The sequence below is a fragment of the Somniosus microcephalus genome, unplaced genomic scaffold, assembly GCF_052327205.1.
Source record: "Somniosus microcephalus isolate GS21.2 unplaced genomic scaffold, FLI_Smic_1.0 unresolved_chr1, whole genome shotgun sequence".
NCBI classification, from domain to species: Eukaryota; Metazoa; Chordata; class Chondrichthyes; order Squaliformes; family Somniosidae; genus Somniosus; species Somniosus microcephalus.
In genome coordinates, this window is record NW_028225179.1 from 88,578,477 (window position 1) to 88,602,012 (window position 23,536).

General features: G+C 47.8%; 2 protein-coding genes across 2 annotated transcripts in view; both read right to left on the minus strand.

The window, feature by feature from the left end:
- The window catches only part of LOC147095572 (scavenger receptor cysteine-rich domain-containing protein DMBT1-like), a 960,763-nt gene that overhangs the window by 309,922 nt on the left and 627,305 nt on the right, over nt 1-23,536 (minus strand). The gene's annotated exons all lie outside the window — the stretch shown is intronic.
- LOC147095574 (class I histocompatibility antigen, F10 alpha chain-like) overlaps nt 18,278-23,536 on the minus strand; it is a 93,952-nt gene continuing 88,693 nt past the window's right edge. Inside the window, exon 6 of the mRNA XM_085974701.1 lies at nt 18,278-23,476. Coding sequence (XP_085830827.1) covers nt 23,334-23,476 — 143 coding nt within the window. The 3' untranslated portion in view covers nt 18,278-23,333. The remainder of the gene's footprint in view (nt 23,477-23,536) is intronic.

A 23,536-nucleotide genomic window follows, 5' to 3' on the forward strand; every position in this document is an offset into this window, starting at 1 on the left:
ACGGTAGATTTACCATAATCCTCTCTCCCAGTGAGCACCGATAGATTTACCATAATCCTCTCTCCCGGTGAGCACTGATAGAATTACCATGATCCTCTCTCGCGGTGAGCAGCAATAGATTTACCATACTCCTCTCGTGTAAGAAACAGTTATTGATTCATGGATGAAGTTTGACTCTTAGAACAGAAATTAAAACTGCAGTTAGGAATAAATGGGGGAAGCATCAGCAAGGTCAAATAACAAACACTGAAGGGCCTGAAAGTGATAAGGGGATCGTAAAATGCAAGACAACACAGGGTGGTGGTACCATAGCTAGAAAAAATGAAGCCAAATAGTCATAAAATGTCCTTAAAGAAACATAACAAAATGTTCCTCGGAAAGATAAGAGAAAGGCCTCGTCAGCCAGGCAAAAAGGGGTAGTGAGAAATGTTTTCCCGCACCACACATGGATTATAGATGATTGGCAATAGATAGATCACAGCCCACCGAAATAACTATAAGAATAGAGGGCTGAGAGTGGGAATCAGTCAGTGAGGGCCGAAGGCTTCTTCGATGGAAATCAATGCTGGCTCAGGCCTAACACCTTGACTAAATTTAGCATCTGAGGTGGATCAGTGCTGGCTCAGGTCTAACACCTCAAACAGCCAGGGGGATGAATCAACAGAGGCGACTGCTGTTCCTGGCTGCAGAGACTTGCTGAACCAAGACCTCCATGCTGCCTTATCAGGCATCCAACCAACCGTCCGTCCGGTCGTGGCATTCTGATTCGGGAGTCGTAGATCACTATCTACTGTCACAGGTTGTATGTCTATTATACTCAGCTTAAACCATATGTAATATCTGATTATGCTTTAAAACTGTAGGGCCTAGAAATTCACTATAGCCCCGCTTGGGGCACCAGCCTTGCCAGAGTGCTAGAAGTAGCGCCCCGGAAGCAGACGCGGCCGCCCGCCGGAAATTCAGTTTGCGCGCCCCAGAGGGAAACGCGGCGCTACTGGAGGCACCCCGCATCCCTCTTGGGGCGCTGCAGCTAAATATCGCTGCGTAACATGCCGCAGTGCCACACGCTGCGGCACGGTGCGCTGTGGTACTGCAGGCCTTCCTCCCCTTCTTAAAGGGGAGGGGCCTTGTGCAGCACGATCGAGGATCGCGAGTGCCAGCAAAAGAGCCCAGCACCGAGGAGAAGTGCGGGGCTCTTGGAACGCAGTCGGTACTCTGTGGGGGGTGCTCAGGAGGCCGGGGACGGCAGCGCGGAGAGGTGCTGGCAGGCGGCCAGCAAAAACAATGGCCGCCCCGCACCTCTCCTTTAATTAGCGCCTCTACCGCCGCAGGTAGGCCCCCCTGAACCGGTCGCAAATAGCACCCGGCGTTAAAGCAGGGGGCGCATCTAAATATCATGATCGGGGCATTAGCGGGGCGCTGCGCACACCGATGATGTCATCGGTAGCGGTGCAGCGCTAACGGCTAGCGCCGCCATTAGCGTCCCGCTGAATTTAGTGGTAGGCATGGCCAGTGGCTTCCGATCCACTTAGCGCCCACTTAAGGCGCTAACGGGTGGTGCAGCCCACTGAATTTCTAGGCCTAGCTCTTTAATAAAAGCCTTGCAACTTCTAAAACCCTGTTGGGTAATCTGTGTGAGCCTGTGATCTGGATCTTACAGTGGTGTCAGAAGTGGGATCACAGAGTTAGGAATTGTAAGTTTCTGGTTGGGATGACCGGAGGGACCGGTCGAATGCACCTGATCATTGCTTAGACTGTGTATAGTGCTTTTTCTCTCTGAAAGAAGGGAACGGTAAAGAGCTTGTTGAAAGGTAAAACCAGAAATACAATGGCGTTGGCATATCATCGAGAATTATTAATAGACAGCCTGGCAGAAAAAGTCAGTAAGGCTGCGGCCACGAGAGTTCTCGGAATTTTAGAAGATAGCAGCGGGAACTATGATTGCATTCTCGACAAACTTTCGGCAGACATCCACCAAAACAAACTTAAGTTGAAGAAGGGCCGGGATCAGTTGGCGTACGGGGCACATCTGTTTGCTGAACAAGTAAATCTGGAGGCTAAAGGGTTAAGGGAGCTAACTCGTCAGCTGAAGCAGGACAACTCCGAGCTCCGCACCCAGCTGGCCCGGGAGCAAACAGAGAATGAGAAAGCACAGCGTGCCCAAAGGAAGCTAGACCAGATCCTAGATAATGACACTGAGTTACAGGTAGAGAACCGTAGGTTGAGGGAGGAGTTGGAAGATGCAAGGGGGGCAGTAAGGGACTGAATCGACAGCAAAGCACCGCTTCCCCTGAGGCAGACCACGCCCTGTGCCTAGAAAAAATCCAACAGCTGCAGGCACAAATTAGCCAACAGCGAGCAGTAGTGGCAGCTGTCTCCAGAATTAAACCGGCAGATCCCGACTCTTATTGGCACAGTTTCAGACAGATCCCTATTCCCTCTGCTCCCCTGGCTCCGCCTTCGTTCTTGGGGGGAGCTGAGGCAGACAAGATGCCAGTGTGCGTGATCACCCGATCAATGGCGGAATCCGAATCCTCGGTTCCAGCCCCCACACGCAGATCCTCAGAGAGCAAAGAAGCAGTAGGAGCAGAGCAGGCCCCCTTGAGCACTACTAATAGGAGAGAGACAACTGCCCGACGGCCCCTTACTGCAGTCGAGGTTGGGACGCTAAAAAGTAGCTCGGGAGCGCTGGGTGTCCGCACAGACCCCCTCGAGCTCAGGCAGCGTTGGAGGATTTTTAAAATTTCTCATCCAGAATTAGAAGGGAGCGACTTTAAACAGGTCCTCCTGGAGGCATGTTCCACAGAACTGAAACAAGAAATGGGTCCAGGCATTATAGAAGGGGGCGATGTTTAGGATATGGAGACAGAGATATGCCGGGTGTTAGGGGAGGGTAGCCTAGACTTCCACCAACTCCTTGCTAACACCAAACAGGGCCCTGCGGAGAGCCCGAACGTTTTCGGGCAAAGACTTCACCTTTCAGTGCACCAGAGAGGAGAGAGGGGAACACTACGACAACCAGGGCTTCAAAACCCTTTTCCTTAATGGCCTCCAATCATTGGTCTGCAACGTGCTAGGTGTTTACGTTTCTAAAGACACCCACTGGGAAAAACTGCAGATTCGCACCCAGGCTGCATGGGACCAGACCCGTGCCAACATCCCTCAAGGTGCAGTAGCGGCCGTTGAAGGCCCGCTGCCTAACCAGGGGTCAGGGGAGCCCAGAACATCTGCGATGGGGAAAAACAGCTCAATATGCTGCTATCGCTGTCAGCGTCTAGGCCACTATGCCCGCCAATGCCGCAACTCCCCAAGGCAGGTAGGCCCCGACATAACCGACCAGCGGCTTGAGAGAGTGGAGGCAGCCCTAGCCGCCCTAAGCGTCAGTCAGAAAGCCCTACCGGTGCCGTGGTACAACAGCAGAATGGGTCATTTCCTCCACCACCCACATTATGACTCCCGGGGTTAAAAGAAGGGGGAGGGGCTTCCCCTCTCCAACACGATCAACACGGGAGGCTAGTAGTCCACATTGTTGATTCAGGAGGCCATCAACAACAAATGCTGGTCGACTCTGGCTCCTCTGTCACCATTATCCACGATCCCCACCCCAACCCCACGAAGGGTGTGCCCTAGCTCCTATCAGGTTTCGACAATTCAACCCAGACGACCATACAAGGGTCTCTTACCATATTATTGGACATAGGAGGGGCGCAAGTCACCGTCCAAAACCCCGTCTATATGTCCATGCATACCGGCCAGGGAATATTAGGCAGTGATGTGCTCGGCAGGCATCGGGCAGTGATTGATTATACCAACAATTGTATCTGGTGGAACCTTCAAAACGGACCTCCCACCCCGGTGTCCAGCGCGCACTCGGTATACGCGATTAAAAAAACAGAGGACTACGAACCAGTTACCTCTGCAGACCCGGAAGTCCAGGCTATCTTAGAATCAGTCCCGGGAGTATTCGTGACCCACAAACATGATTGCGGGGGCATGACCGAATCTGAGGAGATTAACGGTCCGGTCCACGCTCCCGTAAAACAATACTCATACCCGGCCGGGAGTATACAATATATTCAAACGACCATCGAGTCATTGTTAAAGCAGGGTGATGTCCGCAAAGGCACATTTACAACTAACTCCCCCCGTCTGGCCAGTCAAAAAGCCAGATGACAGCTGGTGGGTAACTATCGACCATCGTAAGCTCAATTCAGTTACCCCCGCTTGCGCTCCGGTGGTTTGAGAATCACCCACCCTACTCTCACAGATCCCCAATGGCAGCAAAGTCTCCTCCACCCTCGATATCTCTAATGGTTTCTGGAGCATCCCCGTAAGGCAGGAAGATCAGTTTAAATTTGCTTTTACATTCGAGGATCAGAGTTATACCTGGACGTGCGTGCCACAAGGGCTCCATAACGCCCCCACCATTTTCCACAAGCGTATGGCTGGGGCCCTGAAGGACTTTTCACGGCCCTCCTGTTTGCTCCAGTATGTTGATGATATCTTGCTTGCTATCACAGACCGCGCTGAGCATGACACACTCCTTCAGGAATTACTGCAGCTACTTTTAAAAGCTGGACTAAAGGTTCACCCACGGAAAGCCCAGCTGGTACAGGAGAGTGTAACCTTTTTAGGCGTCCGAATTGGAGCTTCTGGCATCAGCCTGGATCAGCAAAAGATTGAAACCATTCAGCGCCTACCCCTGTCCACTTCAAAGACCGCCCTGCGTTCCTTTCTCGGGTTGGTGGGATACCAGCGGACTTTCATTCCACGATTTGCAGAAACAACAGCACCGCTCTATCAACTACTTAAAGGGAATGACGACCAAGTCCAACTCGGCTGGACTAAGGACTGTACAAATGCAGTGACACTGCTGAAGCAAGCTGTCGCACAGGCTACATGTCTGGTTTCACCCAAGCCCAGCGAGCCCTTCCACATGGAGGTAGGGGCCACAGAGAAAAGCCTCGCGGCTGCCCTATGTCAGGATAACCAGGGCAGATTATTCCCTATCGCCTACGCTTGAAGAATCCTAAGGGGGGCTGAACTGACTTACTCTGCCTGTGAAAGACACCTGCTGGCCACCTTTTGGGCCGTCAAACACTTTACCTACATAACAGGTTTCAATCATGTAATACTAGTGTGGTGAAATATATGCCTTTATCAGCCCATGTGTTTTACCTGCTTGTATTGTGTGAACCGCCCCCTTTTGTTCCTATTGTGTGTATTGGCTACACCCCTGTCTTTTGCCATATAAAGGTCTCAAGAGCTGTATGAGTCATTCCTACCAGACGAAACCGATGTGGGAAGACCTGCAATGCTGCAATGTTCTTAGTGATTAAAAGCCTTCAGTTGAATCCTTGTCTTTGTCATAGTCTTATCGGCCATGGTGATTTTGCGCTGTGTGGGGACTATCGTTAGTGAAAGTCGTTTTACCAGGCTAGGATGAATAAAGCTTTCGGTGCTCCCGCAGTCAATCAAGCATTTAACCTTGTTCCCGTTTACCTATATGTCCATCATCGATTTAGACAACGGATGCGGCCTGGATTGATCCACTGTGATCGAGGCCACCAGTGGGTCCTGGAGGTCCGTGTAGTCGGGGCAAGATGGTGGACTCCATGAGGGTGGACAAGATGGCTTCCAAGATGGCCGCTCCCACGGCGCGCACGCGGCGGTGGTGGAGTTGGAGGCGGGGTTCCCTCTGCAGACTTTGCTGAAATGTCCTTTCTTCCCGCATTTAAAACAGGTGGTGCCCTTCGCTGGGCACAGATGCCTGGAGTGTTTGTCCTGGCCGCAGAAGTAGCATTTCGGGCCCCGATGCATCGCGGCAGTAGTGGGGCTCCTGGGTGGAGGCTGGGGCTCCGATGGTGCTGGGCTGGCCTGAGACCTGGGAGGTGAAGATAGCTTCCAAGATGGCAGCCCCCACGGCGCGCACGAGGCGGAGTGGGCCGCGTGGCCTGGGGAACAGGATTCAGAGTTCTTCTGGGCCATATCCAGTGATCGCGCTATATCTATAGCCTGTTTTAAGTCCAGTCCCTCCTGTTCAAACAGTTTCTGCCGAATGTAATTTGAACTGAGGCCCGCAATAAGGGAGTCTCGAATCAGCTCCTCCGTGTACACGATGGCAGACACGGCCTTACAGTTACAGTCTCTGCCCAGTACTTTTAGGCTTAGTATAAAGTCCTCTAGTGACTCACCATGCCGCTGCGTGCGAGTAGCCAGAAGATGCCTGGCGTACACCTCGTTTATTGGTCGCACGTAGTGGGCCTTCAGAATGGTGCAGGCATCCCCGTAGCTGGTGGCATCTTGGATGAGAGGGGAGACCCGATGGCTCACCCAGTTTCGCAGGATTCCCAGTTTCATGTCTCCGGTAGCGATTGCGGCTGCTATGGTGGTGGATGAGTTTGCAATGAAAAATTCGAAGCATTGGAACCAGTGTCCAAACTGTGTGGCTGCGTCTGAGGCACAGGGGTCCAGATCCAAGCGCTCTGGTTTCAGGAGTCGATCCATCTTGGTGTTTCAGTGATTAAAATTTTCTCAAGAACCCTCCAAGGGCCCGAGATCAGGCACTCCTCGGTAGAGAAGGAGGCCCAGGCCATAGTGGAGGCAGTGCGGCACTGGAGGCACTACCTAGCCGGCAAACGCTTCACTCTGCTTACCGACCAGCGGTCGGTAGCCTTCATGTTTAACAACAAACAGAGGGGGAAGATCAAGAACGACAAAATTCTCAGGTGGCGGATCGAACTCTCCACGTTTGAGTACGACATAATATATAGGCCGGGGGCCCTCAACGAATCCCCCGATGCCCTATCACGAGGGATGTGTGCCAGCATCCAGGGGGACAGGCTACAGGGCCTCCACAATGGCCTCTGCCACCCGGGGGTCACCCGGCTATTCCACTTTATAAAATCCCGTAACCTGCCCTATTCCATCGAGGAGGTCCGGTCTATGACCAGGGACTGCTGCACCTGTGCGGAATGCAAGCCCCGTTTTTTCAGGCCCGATCGAGCCCATCTGATCAAAGCTACACGGCCATCCGAGCGCCTGAGCTTAGATTTCAAGGGACCACTCCCCTCCACCGACCGCAATGTGTACTTTCTCAACATTGTGGACGAGTACTCCCGCTTCCCATTCGCCTACCCCTGCCCAGATATGACCAGTGCCACGGTCATCAAGTGCCTCGGCAACCTGTTTTGCACGTTCGGCATGCCTAACTACATCCACACTGACAGGGGGGCGTCGTTCATGAGCGATGAACTGCGCCAATACCTGCTGTCGAAGGGGATAGCCATGAGTCGGACCATTAGTTATAACCCCCGGGGTAATGGGCAAGTGGAGAGGGAGAACGCGATGGTGTGGAAGGTGGTCACCTTAGCACTAAGGTCTAAAGGCCTCCCCACCTCCCGCTGGCAGGAGGTCCTACCAGATGTACTCCACTCGATAAGGTCGCTACTGTGTACGGCTACTAACGCCACTCCTCACGAGAAGATGTTTGTTTTTCCCCGCAAATCAACCTCAGGAGTATCCCTACACTCGTGGCTCTCCACCCCAGGGACAGTCCTGTTACGGAAGCATGTGAGGGGCCACAAAACGGATCCCCTCATGGAGGCAGTACACCTACTCCACGCAAACCCACAGTACGTGTACGTCAAGCATGCCGACGGGCGTGAAGACACCGTGTCCATAAAGGACCTCGCCTCGGCAGGAAGCGACGACGACGACCCATCACCACCACCCCCAGAAGAACCTCCACCATCCCCAGAGGTATCCTCACCACCCCCAGAAGTACCTGCAACACCCCCAGCACATGGGTATGCCCAGGAGGGCACCACGGACTCCCGGTCGGAACCCGAGGTACTGTTGCGACGTTCAGGAAGGACTATCACACCCCCGGACAGACTAAATCTGTAGAAGGGGTGAATGTGATGAAATTTATGCCTTCATCAGCCCATGTGTTTTACCTGCTTGTATTGTGTGAACCGACCCCTTTTGTTCCTATTGTGTGTATTGGCTACGCCCCTGTCTTTTGCCATATAAAGGTCTCAAGAGCTGTATGAGTCATTCCTACCAGACGAACCCGATGTGGGAAGACCTGCAATGCTGCAATGTTCTTAGTGATTAAAAGCCTTCAGTTGAATCCTTGTCTTTGAGTTATTGATGGCATATCAACTACACAGCCCACACACGCCACTCAACCTGCTGCTATGACCAGGGGACACGCTAGTATCATCGACTCGACTGAGCCACTGGACATTGGAACTGACCCGGCGTGACTTGGAGGTCACTCCCAAATGAATTCCTTTGCTGCCCCAGCGACTCTTATATGACGGACCCCCACACGAATGTCCCCTTCCCCTGCTGGACTTCCACACCTCCGCGATCCAGGCAGAACTGATTATGGGGGCACCGGATGTCTTTATTGATGGATCATCATTCCAAAAGGATGGTAAACCATACACCGGGTTTGCCGTTATCCTACCAAGTGAGGTTATCCAATACAGCTGCACCCCCCATTCTGCGCAATATGCCGAGGTAGCTGACCTCGTAACCGCCATTCAGGTTACCACCTCCCAAAGCATTAACATTTGGACTGACAGTGCCTATGCTATCAACACCCTGCTATCCTTGCCAATGTATGCGCGGAATAACTTTTGTACCACCGACGGTAAACCCCTGTTGCATGCCACCTTGTTCCAGGTCTTGGACGCAGGGTTGTGGGGGCGTACGGCACCTGTTTATGTGGGTAAGGTTAAGGCACATTCCCGGTCCATAGAGCCATTGGCTAGGGGTAATTCCACAGCTGATCAAGCCGCCAAGCAAGCTGCTATAAACGCCCCGGTATGGGAGCGACCCCGGGAGCCCAATGCCCTCTCTGTGGGAGCAATCAGCTCAGCCAATGACCTAGCCTCCCTGCAGGCCATGTATGACCCTTACTCTATAGTCATTGCATGGCACCAGCAGGGCCAGCCCCTCTGCCTGGTACCCCGGTTGTAACGAAGACTTTGAAAACAGGGTCCATAGGTGCCTGGCATGTCTTCAGCACAACCCAGGCAATCACTCTAATAGGGCACTACTACGGCAGCCGCCACCACCAAGCGGGCCCTGGACACATGTCCAAATTGACTTCATAGGCCCTCTAGCCACGGCGCCCCTGGGCTACAAGTACTGTCTGTTCCTGATAGACAAATTCACAAAATGGATTGAGGCCTTCCCCTGCAAGGCTAACACTGCTCTCACAGCAGTGAAACTACTATTGTGTGAGGTGGTCTGCAGGTGGGGAATCCCGATCCAGGTGGATAGTGACCAAGGGTCACACTTTACCGAGAAAGTCTTCACTGAACTCCAGAGACTCATGAAAATCCCCCACAAACTACACATAGCACACCACCCACAATCATCAGGAGTGGTGGAAAGGGGGAACCAGATCCTTAAAACTATGTTGAAAAAGTTATGTGCAGGCCACCCCGCACAATGGGCTAATATGCTGCCCACGTGCCTGATGGCGATAAGAGCAACCCCACATAGCACCACGGGTATTTCACCTTATCAGGCTATGACGGGGTGGCTAATGAGAACACCGGCCCACCTCCTCACTCCATCTCTCAGCCCACTCCTGCAAGGGGCGGCCAACCAGAGATGGTTGGAATCAATGATAGAACACATTCAGAAAACAAATGAGTTTGTAGCCCAACAGACCGGGAAAAGCCAACAGCAGATAAAAAAGTACTTTGACAAAAAGGTTCGGCCTTTTGAATATGAGATTGGGGATGTGATGATGGTCCTAAATTACCTAAAATGGGAACATGCTTTGTGCATTGAGTGGTGCTGGAGTTTTGCTAAGTGGGAGAAAAATCATTTAAGTGTATTTTGTGAATTTTAGTGTGTTAAGAAGTCAATTATTTGAAGTAAGTTTAATTTTTTAAGGGTTTTTTAAACTCTTGGGCAGTTTAAACCGGAAGTAGAATCCGGGTATAAAAGGGGAGGGGCTAGTGCAGTGCACGGAGTGCTTTGTGCATTGAGTGGTGCTGGAGTTTTGCTAAGTGGGAGAAATATCATTTAAGTGTATTTTGTGAATTTTAGTGTGTTAAGAAGTCAATTATTTGAAGTAAGTTTAATTTTTTAAGGGTTTTTTAAACTCTTGGGCAGTTTAAACCGGAAGTAGAATCCGGGTATAAAAGGGGAGGGGCTAGTGCAGTGCATGGAGTGCTTTGTGCATTGAGTGGTGCTGGAGTTTTGCTAAGTGGGAGAAAAATCATTTAAGCGTATTTTGTGAATTTTAGTATGTTAAGAAGTCAATTATTTGAAGTAAGATTAATTTTTTAAGGGTTTTTTACACTCTTGGGCAGTTTAAACCGGAAGTAGAATCCGGGTATAAAAGGGGAGGGGCTAGTGCAGTGCACAGAGTGCCTTGTGCATTGAGTGGTGCTGGAGTTTTGCTAAGTGGGAGAGTTCGGATAAGTGGGAGGTGAGGGCGTGTTTTTTGCTCTGTTTTGTTCCCCACTCCCAGGCTTGGACAACACTGCGGAGGCGGAGCAGCGAGACGAGTCAACCAAACAGGCCCCACAGACAGTATTCAAGGAGGAGTTTGGTGATCAGCTGGTTGGTTGGTTTTCTTCCTTCTCTTCTCTTTTATACCTTTAAGTTGGTAAGTCCTTTGAATAGTGGTGTGACATTATCATCTATATCCGGCCAGGGTCTTCGTAACTAATAATAAGACATTTAATTAATTATATAGAATGGAGCAGGTGATGTGTTACTGTTGCGAGATGTGGGAGCCGGTGGTCCCCATTGAGGCTCACCGTGATTACATCTGCGACAAGTGTTTGCTGCTAGAGGAAGTCAAGTTCCATGTTTTGGAGCTTGAGACCGAGCTTCAGACACTGCGACACATCAGGGAGGGGGAGAAGTTCCTGGACTCTATGTTTCAGGAGATGGTCACACCTATGAAGTTAATTACTGCAGATGTAGTCCGTGGTCAGGGACAGGACGGTGTGACTATGAGTGAGGAAGGTACAGGGATCCAGGATGTAGTGTTGAAGGAGACGCAGCCCTTGTTCTTGTCCAGCAGGATCGAGGTTCTTACTCCCTGTGAGGGCGGGAGCGGGGACTGCAGGGAGGATGAGCAACCTGGCCACAGCACTGTGGTACAGGGGGCCATTCAAGTGGAGGGAGTAAAAAGAAATGTTGTAGTGGTAGGGGATAGTATCATTAAGGGGATAGATAGGGTTCTCTGCAGTCAAGAGCGGGAGTCCCGAAGGCTGTGTTGCCTGCCCGGTGCCAGGGTTAAGGACATCTCTTCTGGGCTGGAAAGAAACTTGGATTGGGAGGGGGAGGATCCAGTTGTCATGGTCCATGTTGGTACAAACGACGTAGATAGGACAAGGAAGACGGTTCTGTTAAAGGAGTATGAGCAGATAGGGGTCAAATTAAAAAACAGAACCTCAAGGGTAATACTCTCTGGGTTATTACCTGAGCCACGAGCGAATATGGCTAGGATAAATAAAATTAAAGAGTTAAATGTGTGGCTCAAAGACTAGTGTGGGAGAAATGGGTTTTGCTTCTTGGGACACTGGCACCCATACTGGGACAGGAGGGAGCTGTTCCGTTGGGACGGACTCCACTTGGCCAGTGCTGGGAATAGAGTCCTGGTGAATCATATAACTAGGGCTGTAGAGAGGGCTTTAAACTAATTAGTGGGGGGGGGGAGGTTTCTAGAGAGCAAATAATAGAAATGACAACAGAGAAGGTCATAGACTTAGGTAGCAGTGGGGGAATTAAAAAACAGAATGTGTCAGGAAGGGACAGAAGGTACGGAGTAAAAAGTAAAGTACTAAAAAGGGAAAAAACAGGAACTAAGTGTTACAAAGCATATTTGAAAGTTCTTTATCTGAATGCATGTAGCATTCGTAACAAAATGAATGAGTTAACGGCACAAATAACGACATATGGGTATGATCTTGTGGCCATTACAGAAACATGGCTGCAGGGTGACCATGACTGGGAATTAAACATACCAGGTTATTTAACAATCAGGAAGGACAGGCAGGAAGGGAGAGGAGGTGGGGTGGCTATGTTAATAAAGGAAGGAATCACTATAATACAAAGAAATGATATTGGGTCAAAGGAGCAGGATAGTGAAACAGTTTGGGTGGAGATAAGGAATAATAAGGGGAAAAAAACACTAGTGGGTGTAGTCTATAGGCCTCCGAACAGTTGCAACTCTGTTGGACGGAGTATTAATCAGGAAATAGTTGAGGCTTGTAATAAGGGAACAGCTATAATTATGGGGGATTTTAATTATCATATTAACTGGACAAATCAAATTGGGCAGAGCAGCCTTGAGGATGAGTTCATTGAGTGTATTAGGGATGGGTTTCTTGTGCAGTATGTAACTGAACCAACCAGGGGGCAAGCAACCTTAGATTTGGTCCTGTGGAATGAGACAGGATTAATTAAAAATGTCCTAGTAAAGGATCCCCTTGGAATGAGTGACCATAACATGGTTGAGTTCCATATTCAATTAGAGGGTGAGAAGGTTGGATCTCAAACAAGCGTGCTGAGCTTGAATAAAGGAGACTATGAAGGTATGAGCGTGGAATTGATTAGAGTGGACTGGGAAAATAGATTAAAGGGTAAGACGGTACATGACCAGTGGTGTACATTTAAGGAGTTATTTTACAACTTCCAAAAAATATATATTGCACTGAGGAAAAAAGGGTGTAAAATAAAAGATAGCCATCCGTGGCTAAGTAAAGTAATTAAGGATAGTATCCGACTAAAAACAAGGGCATATAAGGTAGCCAAATCTAGTGGGAGGATGGAAGATTTGGAAGTCTTTAAAAGACAGCAAAAAATAACTAAAAGATTGATTAAGAAAGGGAAGATAGATTATGAAAGTAAATTAGCAAAAAATATAAAAACAGACAGTAAAAGTTTCTATAGTTATATAAAAAGAAAAAGGGTGGCTAAATAAATGTTGGACCCTTAGAGGATGTGACCGGGAAATTAATGGTGGGAAACATGGAGATGGCAAAAACACTGAACAATTATTTTGTATCAGTCTTTACAGTAGAGGACACTAAGAATATCCCAACACTGGACAAACAGGGGGCTCTAGGGGGGGAGGAACTAAATACGATTAAAATCACTAAGGAAGTGGTACTTGGTAAAATAATGGGACTCAAGCCGGATAAATCCCCTGGACCTGATGGCTTGCATCCTAGGGTCTTGAGGGAAGTAGCGGTAGGGATTGTGGATGCATTGGTAATAATTTTCCAAAACTCACTGGACTCAGCAAAGGTCCCGGCAGATTGGAAAACTGCTAATGTAACACACTTATTTAAAAAGGGTAGTAGACAGAAGGCTGGAAACTATAGACCTGTTAGCCTAACATCTGTGGTTGGTAAAATGTTAGAGTCCATTATTAAGGAGACAGTAACGGGACATTTGGATAAACATAATTTAATAGGACAAACTCAGCATGGTTTCATGAAGGGGAAGTCATGTTTGACAAATTTGCTGGAGTTTTTTGAGGAAGTAACATACAGGGTGGATAAAGGGGAACCAGTGGACATAGTGTATTTAGACTTCCAAAAGGCATTTGACAAGGTGCCACACAAAAGATTATTGCTCAAGGTAAAAAATCACGGGATTGGGGGTAATATTCTGGCGTGGGTGGAGGATTGGCTCTCTAACAGAAAGCAGAGAGTTGGGATAAATGGTTCGTTCTCAGATTGGCAACCAGTAACTAGTGGTGTTCCGCAGGGGTCAGTGCTGGGTCCCCAACTCTTTCCAATCTATATTAACGATTTGGAGGAGGGGACCGAGTGTAACATATCAAAGTTTGCAGATGATACAAAGATGGGACGGAAAGTAGTGAGTGAGGAGGACACAAAAAACCTGCAAAGGGACATAGACAGGCTAAGTAAGTGGGCAGAGATTTGGCAGATGGAATACAATAATGGAAAGTGTGAAGTTATGCACTTAGGCGGGACAAATCATAGAGAAAGTTATTATTTTAATGGCAAGAAACTGAAAAGTACTGTAATGCAAAGGGATCTGGGGGTCCTGGTGCACGAAACTCAAAAAGTTAGTATGCAGGTGCAGCAAGTGATCAAGAAGGCCAATGGAATGTTGGCTTTTATTGCTAGGGGGATGGAATATAAAAACAGGGAGGTATTGCTGCAGTTGTACAAGGTATTGGTGAGACCGCACCTGGAATACTGCATACATTTTTGGTGTCCATACTTAAGAAAAGACATACTTGCTCTCGAGTCAGTACAAAGAAGGTTCACTCGGTTAATCCCGGGGATGAGGGGGTGGTCATATGAGGAGAGGTTGAGTAGATTGGGACTCTACTCATTGGAGTTCAGAAGAATGAGAGGCGATCTTATTGAAACATATAAGATTGTGAAGGGGCTTGATCGGGTGGATGCGGTGAGGATGTTCCCAATGATGGGTGAAACTAGAACTAGGGGGCATAATCTTAAAATAAGGGGCTGCTCTTTTTCAAAACTCAGATGAGGAGAAACTTCTTCACTCAGAGGGTGGTAGGTTTGTGGAATTTGCTGCCCCAGAAAGCTGTGGAAACTACATCATTAAATAAATTTAAAACAGAAATAAATAGTTTCCTAGAAGTAAAGGGAATTGAGGGTTACGGGGAGCGGGCAGGAAATTGGACATGAGTCTAGGTTCGGAATGGTCATGGCCCCGTGGGTAGTGGAGTGGGCCCAGGGGCCGTGTAGCCTGGTTTTGCTCCTACTGTGTTCTAATTCTGTGTTAGATTTCAGGAGATGGTTTTATTTCTGTTCCTGGCTGGGGTGGAGGTCGCCTTTACAGAAGGTAAGTACTGTAGAAAATATAGGGACAGAGTGATCTCCTGGAAGAATTTCGATCGCATAGATGGGTCGGAGAGGAATTTCCCAGATTTTTTTCTCCCAAATTGGCCATTGGGTCTTTATCTGGTTTTTCACCTCTCCCGGGAGATCACATGGGTCCGGGTGGATGCAGAGCGATAGAAGATTTGAGGTTAGGATCAGATCAGCCATGATCTTATTGAATGGTGGAGCAGGCTCGAGGGGCTGATTGGCCTACTCCTGCTCCTATTTCTTATGTTCTTATGAACCTAAATGGGTGGGACCCTGCCCAATCTTAGACCAAGCCAGTCCCGCGGTATACTTGGTCCAAATCCCAGATAAGAGGGGGAAGAAAAGGCCCAGGTGGTACCACATCAATCAGTTAAAAACTGTGAAAGAATAAATACTCCACATTTTCTGTTATAGGTCACGGCACAGGATGGCTCCGCTCAAGATTCTGATAGAACTGGCAGCAATCATCAGCATCATCGTGAGACAAGGAGTGATCCTGCGACCTACTAACGAGTCCACAGAGAACAACACTATTTCAGAGGATGGGTGTAATATGACTTTCTGTTGTAATTACTGCAGCTGGGTGAGGCCTTATGAATACAGACCCCCTGTTGTATGAGCACGGGAGGGGGAGGGGCTAAAGGTAGCATGCCAATGTATTAAAGATCGAAGTAGCGTAACACCAAACTTCCAATTGGGAAAGGGTAATTATGAAGACCGGGGATTCGGATTCAGGGATCAGGTTAGGATCACACCAGAGAGCGTAGGAATCCCCTACCTAGGGCAAAATCAGGACACACTAAACTGGCCAAAACTGAGCCAGAGGCACAGAGGGATGATAGGATGCCTCGATGCAGGCCCCCTGGATCATTCAGTTAGCAGGGAGGGAACGGTCCAAAAGATTGAGATATATAAAGAGAAGAAAGGCAAGAGCCAGGAACCAAGCAGCACCAGAGTAAGGGAATGCCCGCTGCTAGAGAAAGGGCCAAGGAATGGGTTAGTGGTCACCCGCACCTATAAGAAGCTACACAATGATGTGAGATATGAGATAGTTCCCGTTCTACTCCACTTCAGGGATATCCCTCTCCCGCAGGGGCTGTGTCCCGTAGGATACCGCATCTACTTCAATCAGCTGGTGGAAGAGACAGTGAGGGATTTCTTAGCAAAAAACCAGGCACAGGATAACTGGGGATCATGGGACGAGAAATAGGTGGCAGCAAAAGTAAACATGACCAGAGCCAGGATGAAACAAAGAACGAAAAGGGGATTGGGGGAATGGGTCGGAATAGAGGCTGTGGCAGGGACAGCTGCCTGGAATCGGGTCGATGTAAAAAACACGTGGGAACACAACGAGGCAATGAGGAGTCAATTAAAAGGGATTCTATCAGGAACAAACAAAGAAGGGCGGGATGTAATCCAAGAACTGTCCCAAAATCTCTTGACAGTCAGAGGCGAGGTAAAGGTGTTCCAACAAATAGAAAAAACGTTAATAAAATCATCAAAGATAAGGGGGAAGCAGAGAAAAACATATCCAGGGCTATGGTCTGTTCTGTTTATGGGAGTTATATGCTCAACCAGATAGCAGACGGACTCAGATATAGGAGACAATCGGATTCCATCCTTCATAAATGACAGCCTGATTAGTAAATGGTTTGCCGGGTCCAACTACACCAGAGGAGCCCGACAGCACGGGCTATCTTACCTAGTCAAAGGGAACAAGGTTCAGGGAAGCGTGGTACCAGTGGTCTTGTGGCTACCCCGCCTTCAGGTAGAAGGCGAGTGGGAAGTATTTAAGGTGGAATCCATAGGGACCATGGACTGCGACATCCACACGTCATATGAAACTTCCCCCCCCCCCCCGATCCTGATCAACCAAGATCAGACATGGGATAGCCCCAACACCGAATGCTGCTCCGATCGAGGAGGGGCCTATTTGTGCTGCTGTGATGTAAGGAACCTGGGAAAGCCAGCCTGTGGCTTCACCCTGGATCCAGAGTCGCCCACGTGCGACATGAATGTCCGGCGATGGGGGCCAGATAGCGCAAAATATACGTACCTCCAGATGGGAAAGTACTGTGTCACCACAAGTGCCGAGATGATGAAACATGGGGATCGGGAATGTCCCATCCAGAGCCCTACATTCTGCTTTAAGCCGACCCAAACAACCATAGTAGGGGGTCACGTCCTACTCCCCATCTCGGCTCACAACATCACGGAACTGAAAGTTAACATCTCCATGCAGAATGAGGCGCTCGAGGCTGTAACTCAGTTCGGCCACCCGATTCCCCCATTGTCACTGAACCTCAAATCAATCTTAGAAAGAACTAGCACCTCGAAAGTTCACTTAGTTAAAATGACCCAGCAGAATGAGGAGATGGAATCAAAAATCCAAAAGCTAGGGGAACGGAAGTGGTATGAATCAGTCTACAATGTTAGCCAAACCCCTTGGTTAAGGATGCTAACACTGTTCTTAGTAGTAGGGCAAGGATCCATACTGATAATCCTGGTAATACTGGTATGCTATCTATGGCACCTAATCAAACAGGTGGGGAGATGAACTAATAACTTAGACTTAGCTAGAATAGTTAAGAGCAAGGTGTGAGAAGTCAATAAGGATATTTCCTTCTCAAAGAAGGGAATTTGTAAGAAACAGTTATTAGATTCATGGATGAAGTTTGACTCTTAGAACAGAAATTAAAACTGCAGTTAGGAATAAATGGGGGAAGTATCAGCAAGGTCAAATAACTAACACTGAAGGGCCTGAAAGTGATAAGGGGATCGTAAAATGCAAGACAACACAGGGTGGTGGTACCATAGCTAGACAAAATGAAGCCGAAAAGTCATGTCCTTAAAGAAACATAACAAAACATTCCTCAGAAAGATAAGAGAAAGGCCTCGTCAGCCAGGCAAAAAGGGGCAGTGAGAAATGTTTTCCCGCAGCATACTTGGATTATAGATGATTGACAATAGATAGATCACAGCCCACCAAAATAACTATAAGAATAGAGGGCTGAGAGTGGGAATCAGTCAGCGAGGGCCGAAGGCTTCTTCAAGGTGGAAATCAATGCTGGCTCACCTCCAACAGCCAGGGGGACGAATCAACAGAGGCGACTGCTGTTACTGGCTGCAGAGACTTGCTGACCCAAGACCTCCATGCTGCCTTATCAGGCATCCAACCAACCGTCCGTCTGGTCGTGGCGTTCCGCTTCGGGGAGTCGTAGATCGCTTTCTACTGTCACGGGTTGTATGTCTATTATACTCAGCTTAAACCATATGTAATATCTGATTATGCTTTAAAACTGTAGCTCTTTAATAAAAGCCTTGCAACTTCTAAAACCCTGTTGGGTAATCTGTGTGAGCCTTTGATCCTAAATCTTACAAAAGGCATGGACAAAGACGAATAAAACTCCATAAAAACTATATGATGTTTATTGTTACACAGACTGACAGGTTTGCACAGTTAACGTCATCACTGGCATGAGAACAATGGAACTCCTTTATTGAAATTTCACGATCATGTATGACTCATCATTTTAGTGGGTTTACTCAAATGACATTGGAATTGCCAAACTGTCCATCTAACTGTTAATCCCTCTTTACCTCCGTGCAAGGTATGTTAATGCCTCCAGAAATCTAACATTGCTGCATATCTTTGGGGCTTCTCAGCTGTATACAACAGACTATATCACTTTCTGTGTGTATCGGAATGTTTTTTGATCTCACCTGAGGCCGGTGTCGGGAGCAGCAGGAGAGTGGCGGTACAGTGAGTATTTAAACTCACTTTTGCGGGCTTTTTTCCTCAGAGGCCGGTGTCCAGACAACAGGAGAGTGGCGGTACAGTGAGTATTTAAACTCACTTTCGCGGGCTTTTTTCCTCAGAGACCGGTGTCAGGAGCAGCAGGAGAGCGGCATTACAGTGAGTATTTAAACTCACTTTCGGACATTTTTCCTCAGAGGCTTACCAATCTCACAGACTGGCGGTGTCATTCCAGAGCCGTGTCACGATTCAAAAAGTGACGCGGGCAAGAGGAAGCAGCAGATTGGGTGAGTACTCATACTACTCTAGTTTGACAGTTAAGGTTAATAGTTTATAAAGTTTAGATGGTCTTAATTTTTGTTGTTATACTTTCTAAGGTCTATGTTGTGCAGCGGGGAGTGCTAGTAAATGAGGGCCTTTGAGTATATAATTCAATTGTAGTGTAATTATTGGTATTGATTTGATTTAATTTAATTTAAATTAATTAAAGGCTAAGGCAAGCAGCACAGCTCAGCCCAATGGTACGCTCCTCCTACACTATGTGGGAAATCACGGACACTTCCTTTGTCCCTGACAATCATGGGTGCGGGAAATTTATCCAGCTGCAGCTACTGGCAGAACGCATTGCGGCTCTGCAGCTGTGAATGGTTACATACTGGAGCATTCGCGATGCTGAGGACGTTGTGGATAGCACGTTTGATGAGTTGGTCACACCGCAGGTAAAGGCTGCAAAGGCAGGAAGAGAAAGTTTGACCACCAGGAGAGTAGTAGGCTCAGGCAGGTAGTGCAGGGGTCCCCTGTGGCCATCCCCCTCTCAAACAGATATACCACTTTGGATATTGTAGGGAGAGATGGCTTATCCGGGGAAGGCAGCAGCAGCCAACTTCCTGGCAACATGGGTGGTTCTGCTGCACAGGATGGGAGGAAAAAGAGCGGGAGAGCTATAGTGATAGGGGTTTCTATTGTAAAGGGAATAGATAGGTTTCTCGGCCACAAACGAGGCTCCAGGATGGATTGTTGCCTCCCTGGAGCAAGGGTCAAGGATGTCTTGGGGTGGCTGCAGGGCATTCTGGAGGGGGAGGGTGAACAGCCAGTTCTCGTGGTGCATATAGGTACCAACGATATAGGTAAAAAACGTGATGAGGTCCTAAAAGCTGAATATAGGGAGTTAGGAGGTAAAATAAAAATAGGAACTCAACGGTAGGAATCACAGGATTGCTACAAGTGCCACGTGCTAGTCAGAGTAGAAATAGAAGGATATTTCAGAAGAATATGTGGCTAGAGGAATGGTGCAAGGGGGAGGGATTCAAATTCCTGGGACATTGGAACTGGTTCTGGGGGAGGTGAGACCAGAACTAACTCGACAGTTTGCCCCTGGGCAGGACTGGGACCGATGTCCAAGGAGGAGTGTCTGCTAGAGCTGTTGGGGAGGGTTTAAACTAAAATGGCAGGGGGTTGGGAACCTGTGCAGAGAGACAGGGGAAAGGGAAGCAAGGATAGAATCAAAAGACAGGAAGGAGAAAAGCAAAAGTGGAAGGCAGAGAAATCAAGTGTGTAAATCAAGCATGGCTACATAAATAATAATTTTAAAAGGACTAAGAGTGTTACAAAAACAAGCCTGAAGGCTTTGTGTCTTAATGCGAGGAGCATTCATAAGAAGGTGGGTGAATTAGCTGTGCAAATACATGTAAATGGATATGATATAATTGGGATTACGGAGACATGGCTCCAGGGTGACCAAGGCTGGGAATTCAACATCCAGGGGTATTCAATATTCAGGAAGGACAGGCAAAAAGGAAAATGAGGTGGGTAGCATTGCTGGTTGAAGAGGAGATTAACACACTAGTAATGAAGGATATTAGCTCTGATGATGTGGAATCTGTATGGGTAGAGCTGAGAAATACCATGGGGCAGAAAACGTTAGTGGGAGTTGTATACAGACCTCCAAACAGTAATGCGGAGGTTGGGGATGGCATTAAATGGGAAATTAGAGACGCGTGCAATAAGGGCACAGCAGTTATCATGGGTGACTTTAATCTACATATAGATTGGGCAAACCAAATTAGTAACAATACTGTGGAGGAGGAATTCCTAGAGTGTATATGGGGTGGTTTCCTGGACCAATATGTCGAGGAACCAATTAGAGATCAGGCTATCTTAGACTGGGAATAATGTAATGAGAAAGGATTAATTAGCAATCTTGTTGTGCAAGGCCCCTTCGGGAGGAGCGATCATAATATGATAGAATTCTTCATTAAGATGGAGAGTGAAGTAGTTGACTCAGAGACTAGGGTCCTGAATTTAAATAAAGGACACTACGATGTTATGAGGCGTAAGTTGGCTAGGATGGATTGGGGAACATTACTTAAAGGGGTGACGGTGGATAGGCAAAGGCAAACATTTAAAGATAGCATGGATGAAATACAGAATTTGTTCATCCCTGTTTGGCAAACAATAAAACAAAAAAGGTGACTCAACCATGGCTAACAAGGGATATTAGGGATAGCATAAGATCCAAGAATACAACATATAAATTGGCCAGAAAAGCAGCAAACCTGAGGATTGGCAGCATTTTAGGATTCAGCAAAGGAGGACAACGGGATTAATTAAGAGGGGTGTAATAGAGTATGAGTGTAAGCTTTCAGGGAACATAAAAACTGACTGTAAAAGCTACTATAGATATGTGAAGAGAAAAAGATTGGTGAAGTCAAGCATAGGTCCCTTGCAGTCACAATCAGGGGAATTTATAATGGGGAACAAAGAATTGGCAGCCCAATTAACTATATACTTTGGTTCTGTCTTCACAAAGGAGGACACAAATAACACCCCAGAGGTGTCGGGGAACATAGGGTCCAAGGAGAGGGAGGAACTGAATGAAATTAGTATTTGTAGGGAAATGGTGTTAGGGAAATTGACGGGATTGAAGGCCATTGAATCCCCAGGGCCTGATAATCTACATCCTAGGGTACTTAAGGTAGTGGCCCTAGAAATAGTAGATGCTTTGCTGGTCATCTTCCAAAATTCTATAGACTCTGGAACAGTTCCCATAGATTGGAGGGTGGCTAATGTAACCCCACTATTTAAAAAAGGTGGTAGAGAGAAAACAGGGAATTATAGACCGGTAAGCCTGACATCGGTAGTGGGGAAAATGCTAGAGTCCATTATAAAAGATGTAATTGCAGAGCACTTGGTAATCAGTGACAGGATCGGACAAAGTCAACATGGATTTACAAAAGGTAAATCGTACTTGACTAATCTACTGGAATTTTTTGAGGATGTAACTGGTGGAATAGATAAGGGAGAACCAGTCGATGTGGTGTACTTGGTCTTTCAGAAGGTTTTCGATAAGGTCCCACATAAGAGATTAGCATGTAAAGTTAATGCACATGGGATTGGTGTAAGCTACTGACTTGGATAGAGAACTGGTTGCCAGACAGGAGGCAAAGATTTGGAATAAACAGGTCTTTTTCCGAATGGCAGGCAGTGACTTGTGTGGTACCACAGCGATCGGGCCTAGGACCCCAGTTATTCACAATATATATTAATGATCTAGATGAGAGAACTAGATGTAATATCTCCAAGTTTGCAGGTGACGCAAAGTTGGGTGGGCGTGTGTGCTGTGACGAGGATGCAGAGAAACTCCAGTATGATTTAGACAGGTTGGGTGATTGGGCAGATGCATGGCAGATGCAGTATACTGTGGATAAATGTGAGGTTATCCACTTTGGTGGCAGAAACAGGAAGACAGATTATTATCTGAATGGCAATAGATTGGAAAAAGGGGAAGTGCAACAAGACCTGGGTGTCCTTGTGCACCAGTCGCTGAAGGTAAGCATGCAGGTGCAGCAGGTGGTTAAGTAGGCAAATGGTATGTTGGCCTTCATAGCGAGAGGATTCGAGTACAGGAGCAAGGATGTCTTGCTGCAGTTGTACAGGGCCTTGGTGAGACCACACCTTGAGTATTGTGTGCAGTTTTGGTCGCCTTATCTGAGGAAGGATGTTCTTGACATGGAGGGAGTGCAGCGAAGATTCACCAGACTGATACCTGGGATGGCAGGAATGATGTATGAAGAGAGATTGGGTCGATTAGGCTTATATTCGCTGGAATTTAGAAGACTGAGAGGGGATCTCATTGAAACTTATACAATTCTAGCAGGACTAGACAGACTAGATGCAGGAAGGATGTTCCCGATGGCGGGGGAGTCCAAAACCAGGGGTCACAGTCTAAGGATAAGGGGTAAGCCATTTGGGACTGAGATGAGGAGGAATTTCTTCACCCAGAGAGTGGTGAACCTGTGGAATTCTCTACCACAGAAGGCAGTTGAGGCCAATTCATTAAATATATTCAAGAAGGAGTTAGATATATTTCTTTAGGCTAGTGGATCAAGGGATATGGGGAGAAAGTAGGGACAGGGTACTGAATTTGGATGATCAGCCATGATCTCACTAAATGGCGCAGCAGGCTCGAGGGGCCGAATGGCCTACTCCTGCTCCTATCTTCGATGTTTCTATATAGCATTGAGGCCCCTTAATATAAGTGATGTATAGTATATATTAAAGAAGTTAGAGAACACTCTTTATGTCACTTATAGTGAAACCTGAAGCACTTGATTCTGAAACTGTGCGATGATCTAGGTTGATTTAAGCTGGAGTCAGTTAGTGTTCTGAGGCCGCATAGCAACATGAGACATGTGCTACTAAAGCATGTCCAGTTACTGCTGCGCTGTTGTAATTCTAAATCCAAGCGGTGATTTCTCCGGTAACCATGGGAGAGTTTTAGTCTTTACATCCGGGGTGTTCTGCGTCGCCTGGGCCGAGCACAAAAAGCCAAATCCTCCGCGGAACATGGGCTTCCCTAAGAAAACAAATTTACTCCATTACTATCAATGGAAGACAATCTGGCGGGTTCCTTTAG